The following is a 15,673-nucleotide window of genomic DNA, read 5'->3' on the forward strand; positions in this document are numbered from 1 at the left end:
AAATGGCGCAAAAAAAATCATATTTTGCATGTTTGGATCTTAACAAGGTTCCAAGTAGAGCTTCAACATGCAACAAATGAGAGGAAGACAAGACATATTTATTTGAGCATGCAATTTATTGAAAACAACACTTAAACTGAAATAGGCTGTTTTACAGCTGATCAAAAGTTTAGGACCACGTGCCTTTAAAAGGCCAAATCTGTGCAAAAATATGGATTCATTGTCATTTTCTGTCAGGTGCTCACACTGTCATCACCTTCTGATGGCAAAGGCAAAAAAACTTCCCTTTTTGAACGTTGTTGGGTTGTTGAACTGCATAAGCAGGGTTTCTTGCTGCACACCATCACTGCTGAGGTCGGACGCAGTAAGACAATCATTTGGAATTTCCTAAATGATCCTGTGGGTTATGGAACAAAAACATCAAGTGGAAAACCCCCCAAAATTTTTCAAGCACTGAGCCGGAGGAGCCAATTGGTGACAAGACACTGGACAATCCTCGATCCAAATTAAGGCCGTTACTGGTATAGACTGCAGCCCCATTAGGGTTAGGGTTTTTGCTTTTATTTTTTTGTTTTAGTCTTAAACGTTTGATCAGCTGTAAAAAAAAAAAAAAAAAAAAAAAGCCTGTTTCAGTTCAAATGTTGTTTTTAATAAATTGCATGTTCAAAAAAATGTTTTGTCTCACTCCCGTTTCTTCTTGTTGCATGTTGAAGCTCTACTTGGAACCAGTCTGCACTTCTGTTAAATTCATGTATTTTTTAAATTTATTATCAATTCAGTTTTTTATATAATTGGCATAAACAGTCTTCTGTACAGCAGTCTTCAGCTGAGGCTCATCATTCCCTCATGTAGCCTCGGTCCGCCCCTGCTGACAGAGAAGAAAACATCCACCCTCCTCTTCCTCAGCTGCAGCTTCATCCTCCAGCTGCCGTGATGTCTGCTGGCTGCTCGGACCTCCTCCTCCTGTGAATCAGACACCATCATGAAGCGTCTCTCCATCCTCTGAGCGCGTATCTGCCTCACCTGCGGACTCCGGGACACTTGATCACCTGCAGGTTTTGTCGGCCTCGTCCATCCTTCATCATCCTCCTCTTCATCAGCAGACATGTTGTTTAGGCAGGATCCGTGACGCCGCGCTGACTGCTGATGGATGGAAGGAGCCGGAGGAGCGGCTAGAATGACGTAAGATGGAGGCTTTTGTTTCCTTATCTTGGTTTTTAATCCGTATTTATTCAGAACATGGCCTGAGCCTGAGCTCGTTATTCAGAGGACATGACGTGCTGCACGCGGCGGACAGCTGCAGCAGGTGTGCCTGCTCGGTGTTTTTCCATGAGCGGTCAGGCTGGACTCTCAGCTGCTCAGCTCATCAAACTGTGCTGGTGTGAGCGGTGAGCAGGTAGACATGATGGGCTTCAGGCCGGAATCAGTCACAGCGGGGTTTACAGCACCATCATCAGCCTCCTCTGAGACACATTCGTATTTTAATGGAGGAGGTAATCATTTCAGTTAGAGAGCCTTCATCGAACTGTCCACAAACATTTGGCCATGTACAGCAGATCGGCATCTGCACAGATCTGTTTTAATCAGGACTTTGATGTAAAAAAAACAACAACAACAACCCCCAAACAAAACAAAAACAAACAAAACATAGCTGCTCATTTATTTCCATGCATCGATTAATCGATCACTTCTTTTTTGACTCTAATGTTCAGGGCAAACAGACACGTAACCGGCTGATTATCAGTTATTGGATAAAAACGTTACTGATTTTTTTTTTTAAATTACATTATGTATGAAAAGCAAATAAAGTAAATTAAATCTGGAGTTTTGTAATTCTCTAATAAACTCATGTAAATCAACATATCAGATTTTAGTTGCTGAACATTTTGAACAAAAACTGAGAAAGTTTCTGGCAGTGTGAGAGCATGATGATGAACATTTGTAATTTTATGACATTATAACAATAATTAATTAGTCATTCAGTAAAAAGTGCTTTGTGTTCATTATTAATTATTAGTATCCTGGTTATGGATGAAGTAAACTGTTCGCTTTGAGTCCTTTGTGTTTATATCAGAGTGGAATTAATCCAGATCAATAATTTAAATGTACATTTACATTTACACTTTTTGTTTTCAAATGTCTGCATGTGTTGTTTATAATATGAAAGATTTACAGCAGGGTTAAATTACAGCTGGAGACTTATTTAAGTAATTATTAAAGGTAACCTTATTCTGTTCATTTCCAGCTTCATACTCTTATTCCTGGACTCTTCTAGAGTAGCTTTGCATGATTGATAAGAGATAAGATAAGATAAGATAAAACTTTATTAATCCCTCGGGTGGGTTCCTCTGGGAAATTCGATTTCCAAAAAAAGCACAGCAACGACCGAAGTTACAGTTACAGAATTGTTATATATATATAAATATATATATACACACACACACACACACACACACACACACACACACACACACACACACACGCACACACACACACACACACACACACATATATAAATACAGAAACAAATATAAATAAAATATACAAAGGGGATAAATAGAATAAATAGGAATAAAAAATAAAAATACAAGTGAATTGCACATTTCAAGTATTGAGTCTATTGCACTGTTGACTATTTACAAAAGTATTGCACAAGGTATTGTACAGTGAGGTGAAGAGGCACTACAGCTTAGTTGTTCCCTCCTTTGTCCTCCTGTTTCCCCTCCCTCTCCCCTCCAGAGAGGAGTTAAACAGTCTGATGGCGTGTGGGACAAAGGAGTTTTTAAGTCTGTTAGTTCTTGTCTTGGGGAGAAGCAACCTGTCACTGAACAGACTCTTCTGGTTGTTAATGGCCGTGTGCAGAGGATGCCCAGCATTGTCCATAATGTCCATCAGTTTCTTTAGTGTCCTTTTCTCTGCCACTGTCACCAGAGTGTCCAGCTTCATGCCGACCACAGAGCTAGCCCTCCTGATCAGTTTCTCCAGCCTGGATGAGTCCTTCTTTGCTGTGCTGCTCCCCCAGCACACCACAGCATAGAAAAGTACTCCAGCAACCACCGACTGGTAAAACATCCTCAGGAGCTTCCTGCAGATGTTAAAAGACCTCAGCCTCCTGAGGAAGTACAGTCGGCTTTGGGCTTTTTTATACAGGTGCTCTGTGTTGCATGACCAGTCCAGTTTATTGTCCACCCACAGCCCGAGGTACTTGTACTTGTTGACCACCTCCACCTCCTCCCCCTCTATCTGAACCGGCAGTGGACCTTCTCTGGACCTCCCGAAGTCCACAACCAGTTCCTTAGTCTTTGAGGTGTTGAGTTGCAGGTGGTTTGTGTGACTCCATGCGACAAAGTTCCTCACCAGACTTCTGTACTCCTCTTCCTGATCATCCCAGATACACCCCATGATGGCCGTGTCATCTGCAAACTTCTGAATGTGGCATAATTCAGAGTTGTAGCAGAAGTCAGAGGTGTACAGGGTGAAGAGAAGAGGGGACAGCACAGTTCCCTGTGGTGCTCCTGTGCTGCTGACCACAGTGTCAGACGTGATGTCCTTCAGCCTGACGTACTGTGGTCTGTCGGTGAGGTAGTCGGAGATCCAAGCCACCAGGCAGGGGTCCACCTCCATCCTGTTCAGTTTTTCCTGAAGCATACAGGGCCGGATGGTATTAAAGGCACTGGAAAAGTCAAGAAACAGGATCCTGACCGTGCCTTTTCCCCCATCCAGGTGTGAGTGGGCTCTGTGTAGGAGGTACAGGATGGCATCCTCCACTCCGACACCCGCCTTGTATGCAAACTGTAGTGGGTCCTGGGCATGTTGTACCTGTGGTCGGAGGAAGTTGAGGAAGAGCCGCTCTAGAGTCTTCATAAGATGTGACGTCAGTGCCACCGGTCGGAAGTCATTCAGCTCATTGGGCCGGTTCTTTTTGGGGACCGGGACGATGCAGGATGTCTTCCATAGGGCGGGCACTCTCCCCAGTCGCAGACTGAGGTTGAAGACTCGTTGTAGCGGCTCCCCAAGACCAGCAGCACACGCCTTTAGCATCCTAGGACACACCTTGTCTGGGCCTGCTGCCTTTCTGGGGCGAAGCTTCCTCAGTTGCCTCCTGACCTGATCCACTGTGACACTGGGAGATGTTTGGGAGGAGGGGAGGGGGGGAGATGTCTTGCTGCTGAGAGAGGGATTGGAGGAGGGGGGTGTCATGGTGTCAGGAAGGGGGGGAAGCGAGGGAGGCAGGAGAGTGGGGAGAGGACTCTGTAGTGAAGGTGAGGGTGAGGGTGGGGGGGTTGTGGGCTGGTCAAACCTGTTGAAGAAGTTGTTGAGTTCGTTTGCCTTCTCCACAGTCCCCCCCCACTGTGCTTTTCTTGGTGTTGTGGCCTGTGATGGTTTTCACACCATTCCAGACCTCCCTCATATTGTTCCTCTCCAACTTCTGCTCCACCTTCCTCCTGTAGGTGTCCTTTGCTTCCCTCAGGCAGCGTTTCACCTCCCGCTGTGCTGCTTTCATCTCCTCCTTCACTTTGCTCCTGAAAGCCTTCTTCTTCATGTTGAGGACAGTTTTGACTTCCTGTGTTACCCACGGTTTGTTATTAGGATAACACCGTACCGTCTTAGCAGGGGCGACTGTGTCCACACAAAAGTTGAGGTAGTCTGTAAGACAGTGTGTCGCCCCCTCTATGTCCTCACCATGTGGGCTCAGGAGCACATCCCAGTCTGTGGTGTCATAGCAGTCTCTCAGAGCATCCTCCTTTTCTGGGCTCCATCTCCGGATGGAGCGTGTTGTGACAGGCTGCCTTTGGACGACGGGTGTGTATTGTGGCTGTAGGTAAACCAGGTTGTGGTCTGACTTCCCTAGTGGGGGGAGGGGGGTGGCTCTGTATGCATCTCTCACATTAGCATACAGTAGGTCAATTGTCCTGTTGCTCCTTGTGGAACAATTCACAAACTGGTGAAAAGCAGCCAGAGTAGAGTCCAGTGTGGCATGGTTAAAGTCTCCAGATATAATAATGAAAGCCTCGGGGTTTTGTGTCTGAAGTCTTGCTGTGACTGTGTGTATTTTCTCACAGATTGAGAGTTAAAAATAATATCTTTAGGAATATTTAGTGTGTGATGGTTAATAAGGAAAAGCACAGGTCTGCATTAATTATCAGTTACACCTTATACTAAATCATTTGGGGCGTGAAATGTCAGAAAGCTAAACACACCAAAAACCTAAATAATTCAGAGTGATTTATGTTTACTCTCTTTTGGTGACGCTTTAGTTTAAACTGCGTTGTCCTGCTTCCCTCGTTTACCTACCCACCATCAGTCAAGATGGATGTGGTTGCTAAGGTTAAATCCAGAAGAGTAAACACAACGGCAGCCATAAACAGAATCTCCTCTGAGAGCTTCTTCACATCCTTAAAGAGCGACCTCATAGGAGAGCCGGCTCTCTATGGAGGATTAATCAAATCAGCTGCAGCACTGACTGGGAATTAAGTTCTGAGGTGGAGATGAGGACGGTGATGATGAATAGTTCCATGTGGTGGAGTTTGTCTTGTACCTGAGAGGAAAACATGCAGCTGTGTTTCCATAAAACAGTCCTGAGCACTGCTGCCTCTGACATTTCCTGGATTTTAAGAAAACATAAACAGCTTCCTCACTTTTTTAATATCTGGAGATTCTACATTTCCCCAGACGTGACTTCTGAAGTAGAACTACGGCTTCATTAACGCTCCTGTCCATGATTTCAAGTCCCAAGTAGAATTCCTACTGAGCAAAGATCACCCTCTGTAAATGTTTTAATTAGAACTCAGAGATGAGCATGGCTGTGACATGAACAAACCATAATCACTTACTGTGTATGCTACCGTTGTATATAGTGTATTATCTTACGTATCTTTTTATTTGTTTGTATTTTATTTGTATTTTTTGTATTTTCCTTCTGACCTAAGTTGAGGTAACGCAAAAATTTCCTCGTTGTGGGATCAATAGTCTTATCTTATCTTATCTTATCTTATCTTATCTTATCTTATTTAAACTCACCAGTATGACTCTCAGCTAACTTACTTACTGCTAACTATCTGATATCCAAACAACAAACCAAACTTTCAAACTTCCTACCAACTTACCAACCGACCATATCCTTCACTCTTTATCTCAATGCCAATCTACAAACAAGCTTCTGGAGCTGTGTATCAATGACGCTAATTCTGACTAACCCTGCAATCTATTTAAGCTCCCTGTGCAACATCAACAAACTCTTATTAATGACTTCTTTGGCCTTTAACTGAACTACATTCAGAGTTTGAATGCAATGAAACTGCTAGTGTAGCTAAATTAAAGCTAGCTGGCTATCCACCCCTGCATCCTGGTAGTGCTCCAGAAAACAGTAATAAACATTTCATTGGTGAAGTAATTTGGTACTGAGATTGTATTTTACTAGCAATAATATTACAAGGTTATTTTGTCACATTAGTTGATGATGCTAAGTTAGCAACCCAACTGTGGCATTTGGGTAGTACGGCTGACCTTATCTATTCAGGACACATCGATAGCTAGTAATCTATCAACATTAGCATGCAAGTTAGCATTAACTAATATTAGGCACAGTCGATTTTGATTTTCAAATCTAAACGAAGAATGACTAGCCTGTCACTAATTTTCACCTGATGTTGGCTACAACATTGAGACAGGTGGGCCTCATGAGATAAAGCAGTTTCTATCTTTTGTTAGCACACCTGCCAACATACCACTCAGCCAACTATTAATCAATCAATTTTCCTAACCACTTGACTTGCCAATCTAATAACCTATGGTGCTTTCACAAACCAGCTATTCTACCCAATGACCTCATCTACCTACCAGAATACCAATCTACGTACCTGTCAACTAACTTGACTATCTGTTCACACACCAACGACCCATTCTCCTAACTACCTACCTTTGTATCTATCAAAAAATTTGCCATTAACCTACGTATCTCGCCAATAAAACAAATCTCATTACTTCTTGAGCCTCACACCTTTCTGAAAGATGACCAGCAGTAGTCTATCTAACCACCAAACAACCAACAAACCTTTTTATTTTGCATGTCTGAACTATTTATTGTTGAGTAATAACTTGGTGTAGGGATTGTGAGGAGCTGTCGATTGTATCTGGTAATCAGGAGTATTGTTGGGATAAATAAACAGTTTATGTTGAAAAATATTTCCCAAACATTAATTTGGTTGTGGTTTTTCTAATGCCAAATGTCTGTGTCTCCACAGCTGCTCTCTGACCCAGCAGTACAGCAATGGTGTATGCCCAGACATCAAACACAGTCGGTGTCAATCCCTCCATCTACTTGCCATCGTTCATGTATCAGATGTCATTTAACTACTCCAAGAGAGAAAACTCAACTGTCCTGGCAACCTTACCCACAACTCCCCTCTGCAGCCTCGAGGGCACGTCCACCGGCCAGTTGAATACTACCTCTGTCCCTGATGAGCTGACTTCAGGTGAGGTTGCCGTCCTAGGCTTGGTATTTGGGGTTCTATGGCTGGTCTCCATCTTGGGAAATGCCCTCGTATGCCTGGTCATCCACCGAAGCCGACGGACTCAGTCCACAACCAACTATTTTGTGGTGTCTATGGCCTGCGCGGACCTGCTCATGAGCCTCGGTTGTGCCCCATTCGTCCTCTTGCAGGTTGCCTCTGGACGTTGGCCAATGAGCACAGCAGCTTGCAAGGCTGTGCGCTATCTACAGCACCTTTGTCCAGGTGTGCAGGTCTACGTCCTGCTTTCGATCTCAATAGACCGCTTCTACACAATCGTCTATCCCCTCAGCTTCAAAGTGTCCAGAGAAAAGGCAAAGAAGATGATTCTGGCTTCGTGGTTATTTGATGCAGCCTTCGTCTCCCCCTGCCTCTTCTTCTATGGATCTACATCTACAGACAGTCATTGTGACTTTTTCCTTCCTGAGAGCTGGGGCAGCATAGTCTACGCAGCAGTTCACCTTCTCATTGGTTTTCTGGTCCCTGCTGGATTGATCATATCATTCTACCAGAGGGTGGTCAGGTACATCTGGAGGATCAGTGCTGATGGCCACACTGTGCGGCGGACAATGAACATTGTCCCGCGGACTAAAGTCAAGACCATCAAAATGTTCCTTATGCTTAATTCTGTTTTCTTCCTCACCTGGACACCCTTCTATCTTGCCCAACTGTGGCATCCGAGGGAGTCTGATGGGCCCAGCAGGCAGGGACTGCTTTTCTTCACAGCCATCTCCTGGATCTCCTTCAGCTCCACAGCATCCAAACCCACCCTGTATTCTGTCTACAATGCAAACTTCAGACGTGGCATGCGGGAGACATTCTGCATGTCATCCATGAAATGCTACCGCAGTAATGCCTACACCATCACCGCAAGCTCCCGCATGGCCAAAAAGAATTATGTTGGGGTGGTGGACATCCCAGTGCAAGCAAAGATGGTGACTAAAGACTCGGTCTACGATACATTTGACCGAGAAGCTAAAGAAAAGAAGGTAGCTTGGCCCACTAATGCGAACCCTCCAAATACCTTTGTGTGAATGAGCTTGGACAGCTTTAAAACTGAACTCACAAACATAAACTTGTCTAACATAGCAGTGCCAGTGGTGGCAGGTGAATTAGCTGGAGGCTAACATGCTAGCACTGTATTTAAGTAAAACGTTTACCGAATGTGTTCAGATTGTATAAAGGGCTTTTTGTGATGTGAGAAACCCTATAGCAGCCATATTGGTGATTTTTATACTTCAGATTTCAATCAGAATTTGTTTTCGTGCTGTGTTTTGATGGATCATTCTCCATGGATAAATTCCATTTTGTGTTTTGATGTCAACTTGTTAGCTAGCTAACTTTCTGTGTGGTCATCGATCATAAAAGTCTTGTAACTGCATCTGGTTTGCTACAGTAATGTACGTGGTAGATGCTAATGTTAGTAAAGGCTAAAATGTTAACACTGACATTATCTGCTTTGTCACAATGACTGAGTAACGGTGAGCTGGTTATATACCAAAGCCCGGGATCCAAGCTTGTTCAAATAAACTGGGCTGAATCATTGGAATACAATCAGGATCAATTATGACTTTAACAACCATGTCAGCAAGACCCATTCAGGTTCAAACTTAGCTGAGTGGTCATAGCTAAACATGACAACATGCAGACACTGTTTGATTCGGTTCACTTTCAGAATGGTGCTTAGTTCTTAAAAAGCATCAAGGCAGAACTCGTTTGGTGTGGATCGGTAGCTTAAATCTTAAAGTGCGATTGCAGAGGGACTTAAGTCCTGTAATTTCTGATTGAGATGGGTTCCTCAACATCATCCTCAGCACTGCTGTGTGGAAACGCTCGACAGGGATAGAACCTGAATATTTGTCCTCCTTCCAGTGTGCTGAAATATCCAGACTTGAGATCAAATGGATGTTTGTAGCTGTGATCAGTTCTCATGAAGTTTGATCAGTGTGATTAAAGATGATTTGTTATATGAAGGAAATTTATGAGTTTTTGTGGGAATATCCAGGAAAATGTTCCAGAAGACAAAAGACAGAGAAACAGAAGCAAGCTTTTAGAGAGTGAAATTTAATGAAGTCAGTAAAGTCATTGCTGCACATTCACCTCTTTCTGTTTTTAAGGCATTAGTACATCTGAGACTTGTGCACGCTAAAGTGTGGATATCTGAAGTCTGCATATACATTACAGATCAGGGGTGAGCTGCAACATTGCTGCAAGGTTACGAGCATTAGTTGGTCCTAACATTAGGTCAGTGCACCACATAATCCACTGCGTCATCGTGTATTTGACTAAAGCTCAAAAACACTGAGAAACTCTAGGATTTGGTTGGATCTCTTTCAGCAGCAGTGACCTGCATTGATCTACAGGTGTCGCTCACCTGTGTTACAGCAGCAGCTTGATAGAGGTGCTCTTGTTTGCTTATGGTCAGATAATCAAGTCCATTGATTAACTGATATGGATGCAGTAACAACGCACTGAGGTTTTCACACAGTGCCTCTGCAGACTGCTCAGTGTGTAATAAATGATGACACAATGGGAAACATCACATGCTTCTCTTAGTCTCAGGTTATGTTTACCTGATTCTGTGACTTGCTGAGCCTCACCTGAGTTTTTATTGTAGACCTTGTTTTTCATAGAAGGTAAATGTGTGTACCAACTTGCACTTTAAATGTTCCACAGTCTGCAGAATGAACACGGTGGCTCCGTCCGTGCAGTTGCTGCACTAACATCAGTGCAATCAGATCCCATAGTCTTGAGACTGTGTTTCATCCAAAGTCCCTCTCTTCCTTCCTGCAGACAGTCACAGCACTTCCTGTGAGTCTGCATTAATCTGTACATTGTTTACGGGACACTCATTACCTGCTGTAAGTACAAATGTTTGGGATCCATGCATGAATCTTAACTATCCCGTCCTCAGATTCATGCATGAACAGAAGATACTCTGAGCTTCACTGAGGATCAAACAGTTTATTTATTTATTTGCTCTTAGACATTTTAAACACACATTTTCTACAATCTTAAAACAAAGTGCTTCAGCTATGTTTACAAAGGTGCACAAAAAAAAAAGAGCTTACAAGCTGTTCAGAAACAAGATTTCAGATTTTAGTGCGTGAAAAGAAGCCGCGGGCACCGACCTGCTCGCTGCTGGTTTAGTCAGTCCTTCAGCTCACAAATGTTATCAGGATCAAACCAGAGGAAAGCCCGGCTTGACCCGATGACCAGACAACAATAACACAGCAGCTGTCCAACAGCTGCACACACACGTCACTATAAGAGTTTAGAAACAGGAGTAAGTCATGTGACCTGCAAACCACCACAGAAAGACATTGATCCTCAGTTCAGAGCATGTATTTGTGTTCTCAAGTTTAACATCTTTATTCACTGGAATGGTGATTAAGCTTCAGCTCCACAAACAACTTTCTGCTGCTTCTGTGTGAAGATGTCGGATCTGACCTGCAGCCAGGAGCTTTTGTACCCCCCCTGCTGGCTGTGAGGGTTACTACATGCACTGTACGAGGAGGTGAACCTCCGTGCTGAGAACAGAGGGAGGTTTATTCTCTGGAGGTTTAAAGGTCTCATGAGTCCTGTGTGAGTGATGAAATGCAGGAGAGGAGCAGGAGAAGGAGGTGGAAAAGCGTCTAACTCTGCCCATTGCTGCTACTGATGTTGTTCTTGCTGTTCTTGGACGTCTTGTTGCCACCGCTTGGAGGCATTTTCTGCTCGTCTCCGGTGAGCAGAGCTTTAATCTCTGATGGAATCTTGCCCTGATCCATGGCCGAACACCACTGCTTGTACTGCAGGAGGACGACAGGAGACAAGTGAACAGCAAGTTAACAGTCTATATACGATGAATATATATGACGAGCATTTGACCTGACCTTCATCGTGTTCTCATAACCACTGGAAACTAAAAGCACAGCTGAAGTTAAACTCCTGACTCATCGCCCAGAGAGCTGCAGTTGTACCTGTCCAGGTGACTGCGGTCGTGTTTTTACTCTCAACAGAAACTGGGTGAAGTGGGTGGCTGTAGCTCAGGTGGCAGAGCAGGTCAGTCACTAATCAGAAGGTCGGTGTTTCGATCCCAGGCTGCATTCTGGCTGCATGCCAAATATCCTTGGGCAAGATACTAACCCCATGTTTGCCTACTGGTGGTGGTCAGAGGGCCCGGTGGCGCCTGTATCCGGCAGCCTCGCCTCTGTCAGTGCGCCCCAGGGCAGCTGTGGCTACAATGTAGCTTGCCATCACCAGTGTGTGAATGTGTGTGTGAATGTAGTGTAAAGCGCTTTGGGGTCCTATGGACTAGAAAAGCACTATACAAATGCAGGCCATTTACATTTGTGTGCGCCCCATTTTCAAACTTTATTTAAATACCAGGAAACGGAGCGTAGAGAGACTTGTGTGTTTAAACTGGGAGTGTCTGACCTCTGTGGTCGGTGTTATGAAGCTTCTCTTTGGCACAGAGCTCAATCATGTGTTTGAAATCTGAGTTCATGTCTAACTGGTGTTGTCTCACCATCTCAAGCTCCTCCCGCAGGGCGCAGATGGCTCTCTCCTTACTGGAAACCAACTCCTCCAGGTACTGGTACCTTAGCTTCTTCCGGGCTCGGCACTCGCGGGCGCTCTGCCGGCTTCGCTCCAGTTTGGCCTTCAGGTCGATTTTGGCAGGTTTACGGCCGCGTTTTCCCGGCTTCTTCACTTTGCCCGCCATCTGATGACAAGCAGACACGAGCGATAAATTAGACACAGGACAGAGACACCACCAGCAGACACCACCAGGTCTGTTAATGTGCTTTGAGCAGAGAGGTGATACCTGTTATTTCTGACTGGATTGGTTGAGCCAGCTCACACACAGAACGCCTGGATGTGCTAAAGTTCATTTACAGTGAAAGCTCTCAAATTAGCTTCCAGACTAGACCTGAATGAGCAGAGTTGGCAAAAGTACACACATTCTCTACAATACTACTGTTAAAAAAATACTCCAGTAAAAGTTGAATTTTTATTCAAGTAAAAGTAAAAAAAAAGTACCAGCTCTGAAATGTACTCAGAGAAAGAAAAAGTAGCTCCTCAAAGAACATTTCCTCCACCTATTTTTATGCAGCATTGACTGAGCCTTGTGTTATATGAATGTCATGACATAACAATATTAGTCGATATGAATACAAACTTTATTTCAGTCTAAATTTTATTTCCAATAATTGTACTCAGCTTGAATCGGTTAAGTAGAACATGAACAGGAAGGAAAATAAAAACTCTTTTCTGGTGCCTGCATTGTAGAGGGTGACTTTACTTTTAAACAACAAAATGAATGCAGTCAGGGGCTAGAGTGGATTCAGCAGGTGGGTGAACACTAAAATCAGTTTTAATTGCTCAGTGTTGGGGAAAAAAATATCATAACTCACTATAATTTCTACTGAGAGCTCCAGTAAATTTTCTTAGTGTACAGGTTGTGATCAGCTGACCTGCTGCTCTTTGTGGATTTACACACCTGAATTCAACCAGATGTGAGCAGATGTTTCATGAGTTGTCCTGGCTGATTTCCATACACTCACAGTACACTGTTTATGCTGTCTTTATATTAGACACTATAAAGTTGGTATGAAGGTGGAATTCAGTGAATGAGTCTCAGCATCATAAGCTAAAATTCAAATGACTCTCTGCTACACTTCATGTAAAGTAAATCTGACCATGGAACCACAGCCACTGTGCACCAGTCACATACTGTTCTTTACTTTAAATCCATCACAGTACAGCAAACTAAGCTGTTTATCCTGCACTAACCTGCAGATGATTTTCATGCAGGCCTTAAATAACACAGTTAAGTCTACCTCAGTTTGTTTAGCATGTTTCACAATATGAAAAAACACAGTTGCACATGTACAGACCCAATATCTGATTGGATAACATACTTGATGAGGACTTACGAGTAAGCTTTAAATGAGCCGTCCTTTTAAATCTAAGCTCTCTTCTTCGTTTCCTGTCCTTTCTTATCTTTCTCCATCTCTGAGTGTAGTTACCCCTCTTTCTTTTCTCTCCCTGTGAAATACAGAAGCTGGACCTTTAGCTAGCAACTGTGTGACAAACTGCACACAAACAGTTCGTGTGTTTGCTGATGTTTGTTAAAGTGCTGCATTTCAAATTACCTAACACAAAATGTTACTCCCTTTATCCTCGCTCCTCTTCAGTAGCTAGCTAGATGCTGAAGTACTGTGAACACAACCTATGGACACCTGCAGTCGTTCTAGTGTTGTGTTAAAAAAATAAAAATTTAAAAACGTAATAAATGAATAAATAAATCAAAACTCCGGCCCACTGTAACCCCTGACTACATCTCTTTTTATGCCACATCGCCTGGTGATTAATAAACGAATGGGATTTCCTTTTATGTGTTTCTGTTTAGGCTCAGATTGGTTTTAAGTTTGGAGGCTCGCAGTGACTGAAATAATGACTCCCCTCAAATCAGTTAAAGGAAAAGTAACGAGCCTGTCTGAAACAGTGACGAGTAGAAAGTTAAGATATTTGTTTAAACATGCAGGGAGTAAAAGTTAAAAACTAGTCAGAAAAAAAACCTACTTAAGTAAACTACAGATACAGTAACAAAGTATTTCGTTACTGTATCATCCAACAAGTACGACTGACTTCTACTCACCAATCAGAACACTGGAAAACAGCGTCAGCAGTCCTGAAGTCCCTCAGACCTCGGTGTGAGGACAGCAGGAAGGTTTTTTTTAATAATATCTGACAGCTGATGAATATCAGCATTAAATAAATAAACTTCTTGTGAGCTGCAGACAGTTTACAGCAGGTTTGTTGTTCTATAAATAATAATTTCTTATCCTTCCTGAAATAAACATGTTTACGGCACGGGGAGCTAACGTAACCTCGGTTAGCACACAGGATACACAGCTGTAATCTAGCCCATTAAAGTGATTCCTTCTTTAACCTCCTAAGACCCGAACTCTTCCACTGCATGCATTTTTAATTTCTCTTTGATATTTGGGTATATTGGGGCCCGATGAATGTAAAAACAATTTTTGTTTTTAAGAAAAATGAGAGCCATATAAGAGCATAGTCGTTTAAAATTTTGATAGACCAGTAGCAGTATAATGTCCTTGTAAGTGGATATCAGGCCCTTGTAGAGCAAAATTCAGTATTTTGGTCTAAATAACCCAAAATGTGATGTTCACATATGTGGACGGCAGGTCATAGGAGGTTAACGACACTATCGACACTGACAAAGGTGAAGTGACCAGACGTTGACTAGTTAAAGCTACTAATTAGTACCCCGCAGTTTCCTTTAGCCGTTAGCAGTCCTTAGCTAGCTCACCTTGTTGTCTTCCATGATGCTAACGCGCAGGCTGCCGTTAGGTCCGCTCAGAGATCACACTGTGTTCCCGGAAGTCTGGACGGAACGAACCGGCTCGGTATCATCAGCGAGGGCTCCAGAAGCAGCTCATCAATCAGTCTGATCACCGATCAGTCTGACAGCTCCCTGCTTTGTTTACATCTGCTGACGTCTACGCGTTTACGTCACTTTTTTTTTTTACAACCAAAACTTTATTAAATAAAATAATGGAACAAAGACAGCTACCACTAAACCGGAAATAGTGAGATGGTAAAATAAATAAATAACGTCAAACCCGAGTAAATAGTCAGATAAAAACTAATTCTATTCTTAACAAGTATATTAAAATATATCTGACACACTCAAACGTTTAATGTTCAGAAGCCAAATATTAACAATTCGAAAATCTGTAAGTTAGCAGTAACAAATTATATTTATATGTAATAAATAAGCTCCAGCTTTAGTTTAATATATTGAATGTATTTATACCATTTTATATGTTTAATGTGCATAAACAGTATATCTACTTAAACCCTAGTGTAATCAAATAAGTTACCACGCCTTGTGATATCGCCTTTAAAAAGCTTGTTCATTTTACTCTGGTGAAGAAATGAATTGTTGTGATATCGTCTTCATGATTTGCAGTAGAGCACAGAGCAGGTCTTGAAAAGTGCGTTCTCTAACTACACGATAAAACTCTGGGTTTCCCAAAATGAGGGAACAATAAAACTTACAATAAAACCTGTTCCCTTTTCCTTTCCCAACCCTCCTCTGACCAGAAATTCTCACTTTTCACAATGACGGTCTGAATTTGGACGCTCAG

General features: G+C 42.9%; 2 protein-coding genes across 3 annotated transcripts; one reads left to right on the top strand and one right to left on the bottom strand.

Annotated features, from left to right (window-relative positions):
- Positions 1-1,117: 1,117 nt before the first annotated feature.
- On the top strand, positions 1,118-9,480 carry gpr19 (G protein-coupled receptor 19). The gene is made up of 2 exons (XM_085436604.1): positions 1,118-1,182; positions 7,245-9,480. Exon 2 carries the CDS (start codon positions 7,271-7,273, stop codon positions 8,543-8,545), a length of 1,275 nt encoding a protein of 424 aa, XP_085292730.1. The 5' UTR covers positions 1,118-1,182; positions 7,245-7,270; the 3' UTR covers positions 8,546-9,480.
- A 980-nt stretch (positions 9,481-10,460) lies between these two features.
- crebl2 (cAMP responsive element binding protein-like 2) lies at positions 10,461-15,057 on the bottom strand. 2 transcript variants are annotated; one of them, XM_085436606.1, is made up of 4 exons: positions 14,833-15,057; positions 14,155-14,203; positions 12,022-12,216; positions 10,461-11,302 (listed from the first exon to the last, which is right to left on the bottom strand). In XM_085436606.1, exons 3-4 carry the CDS (start codon positions 12,214-12,216, stop codon positions 11,147-11,149), a joined length of 351 nt encoding a protein of 116 aa, XP_085292732.1. In that variant the 5' UTR covers positions 14,155-14,203; positions 14,833-15,057; the 3' UTR covers positions 10,461-11,146. The 2 variants fall into 2 exon arrangements, with proteins under 2 accessions (XP_085292732.1, XP_085292731.1); XM_085436605.1 differs by lacking the exon at positions 14,155-14,203.
- Positions 15,058-15,673: the final 616 nt, after the last annotated feature.

Source organism: Copadichromis virginalis, linkage group LG17, assembly GCF_057382275.1.
Source record: "Copadichromis virginalis isolate Kocher_CV1m ecotype Utaka linkage group LG17, C_Virginalis_male_GT1.1, whole genome shotgun sequence".
NCBI lineage: Eukaryota > Metazoa > Chordata > Actinopteri > Cichliformes > Cichlidae > Copadichromis > Copadichromis virginalis.

Bases quoted from the DNA above. Each gene is read 5' to 3' on its own strand.
- gpr19 (XM_085436604.1), top strand. From the start codon at position 7,271: ATGGTGTATGCCCAGACATCAAACACAGTCGGTGTCAATCCCTCCATC.
- crebl2 (XM_085436605.1), bottom strand. The intron at 11,303-12,021 runs GTGAGACAACAC...GTCCTCCTGCAG, and splicing joins TGCGGGAGGAGCTTGAGATG to TACAAGCAGTGGTGTTCGGC.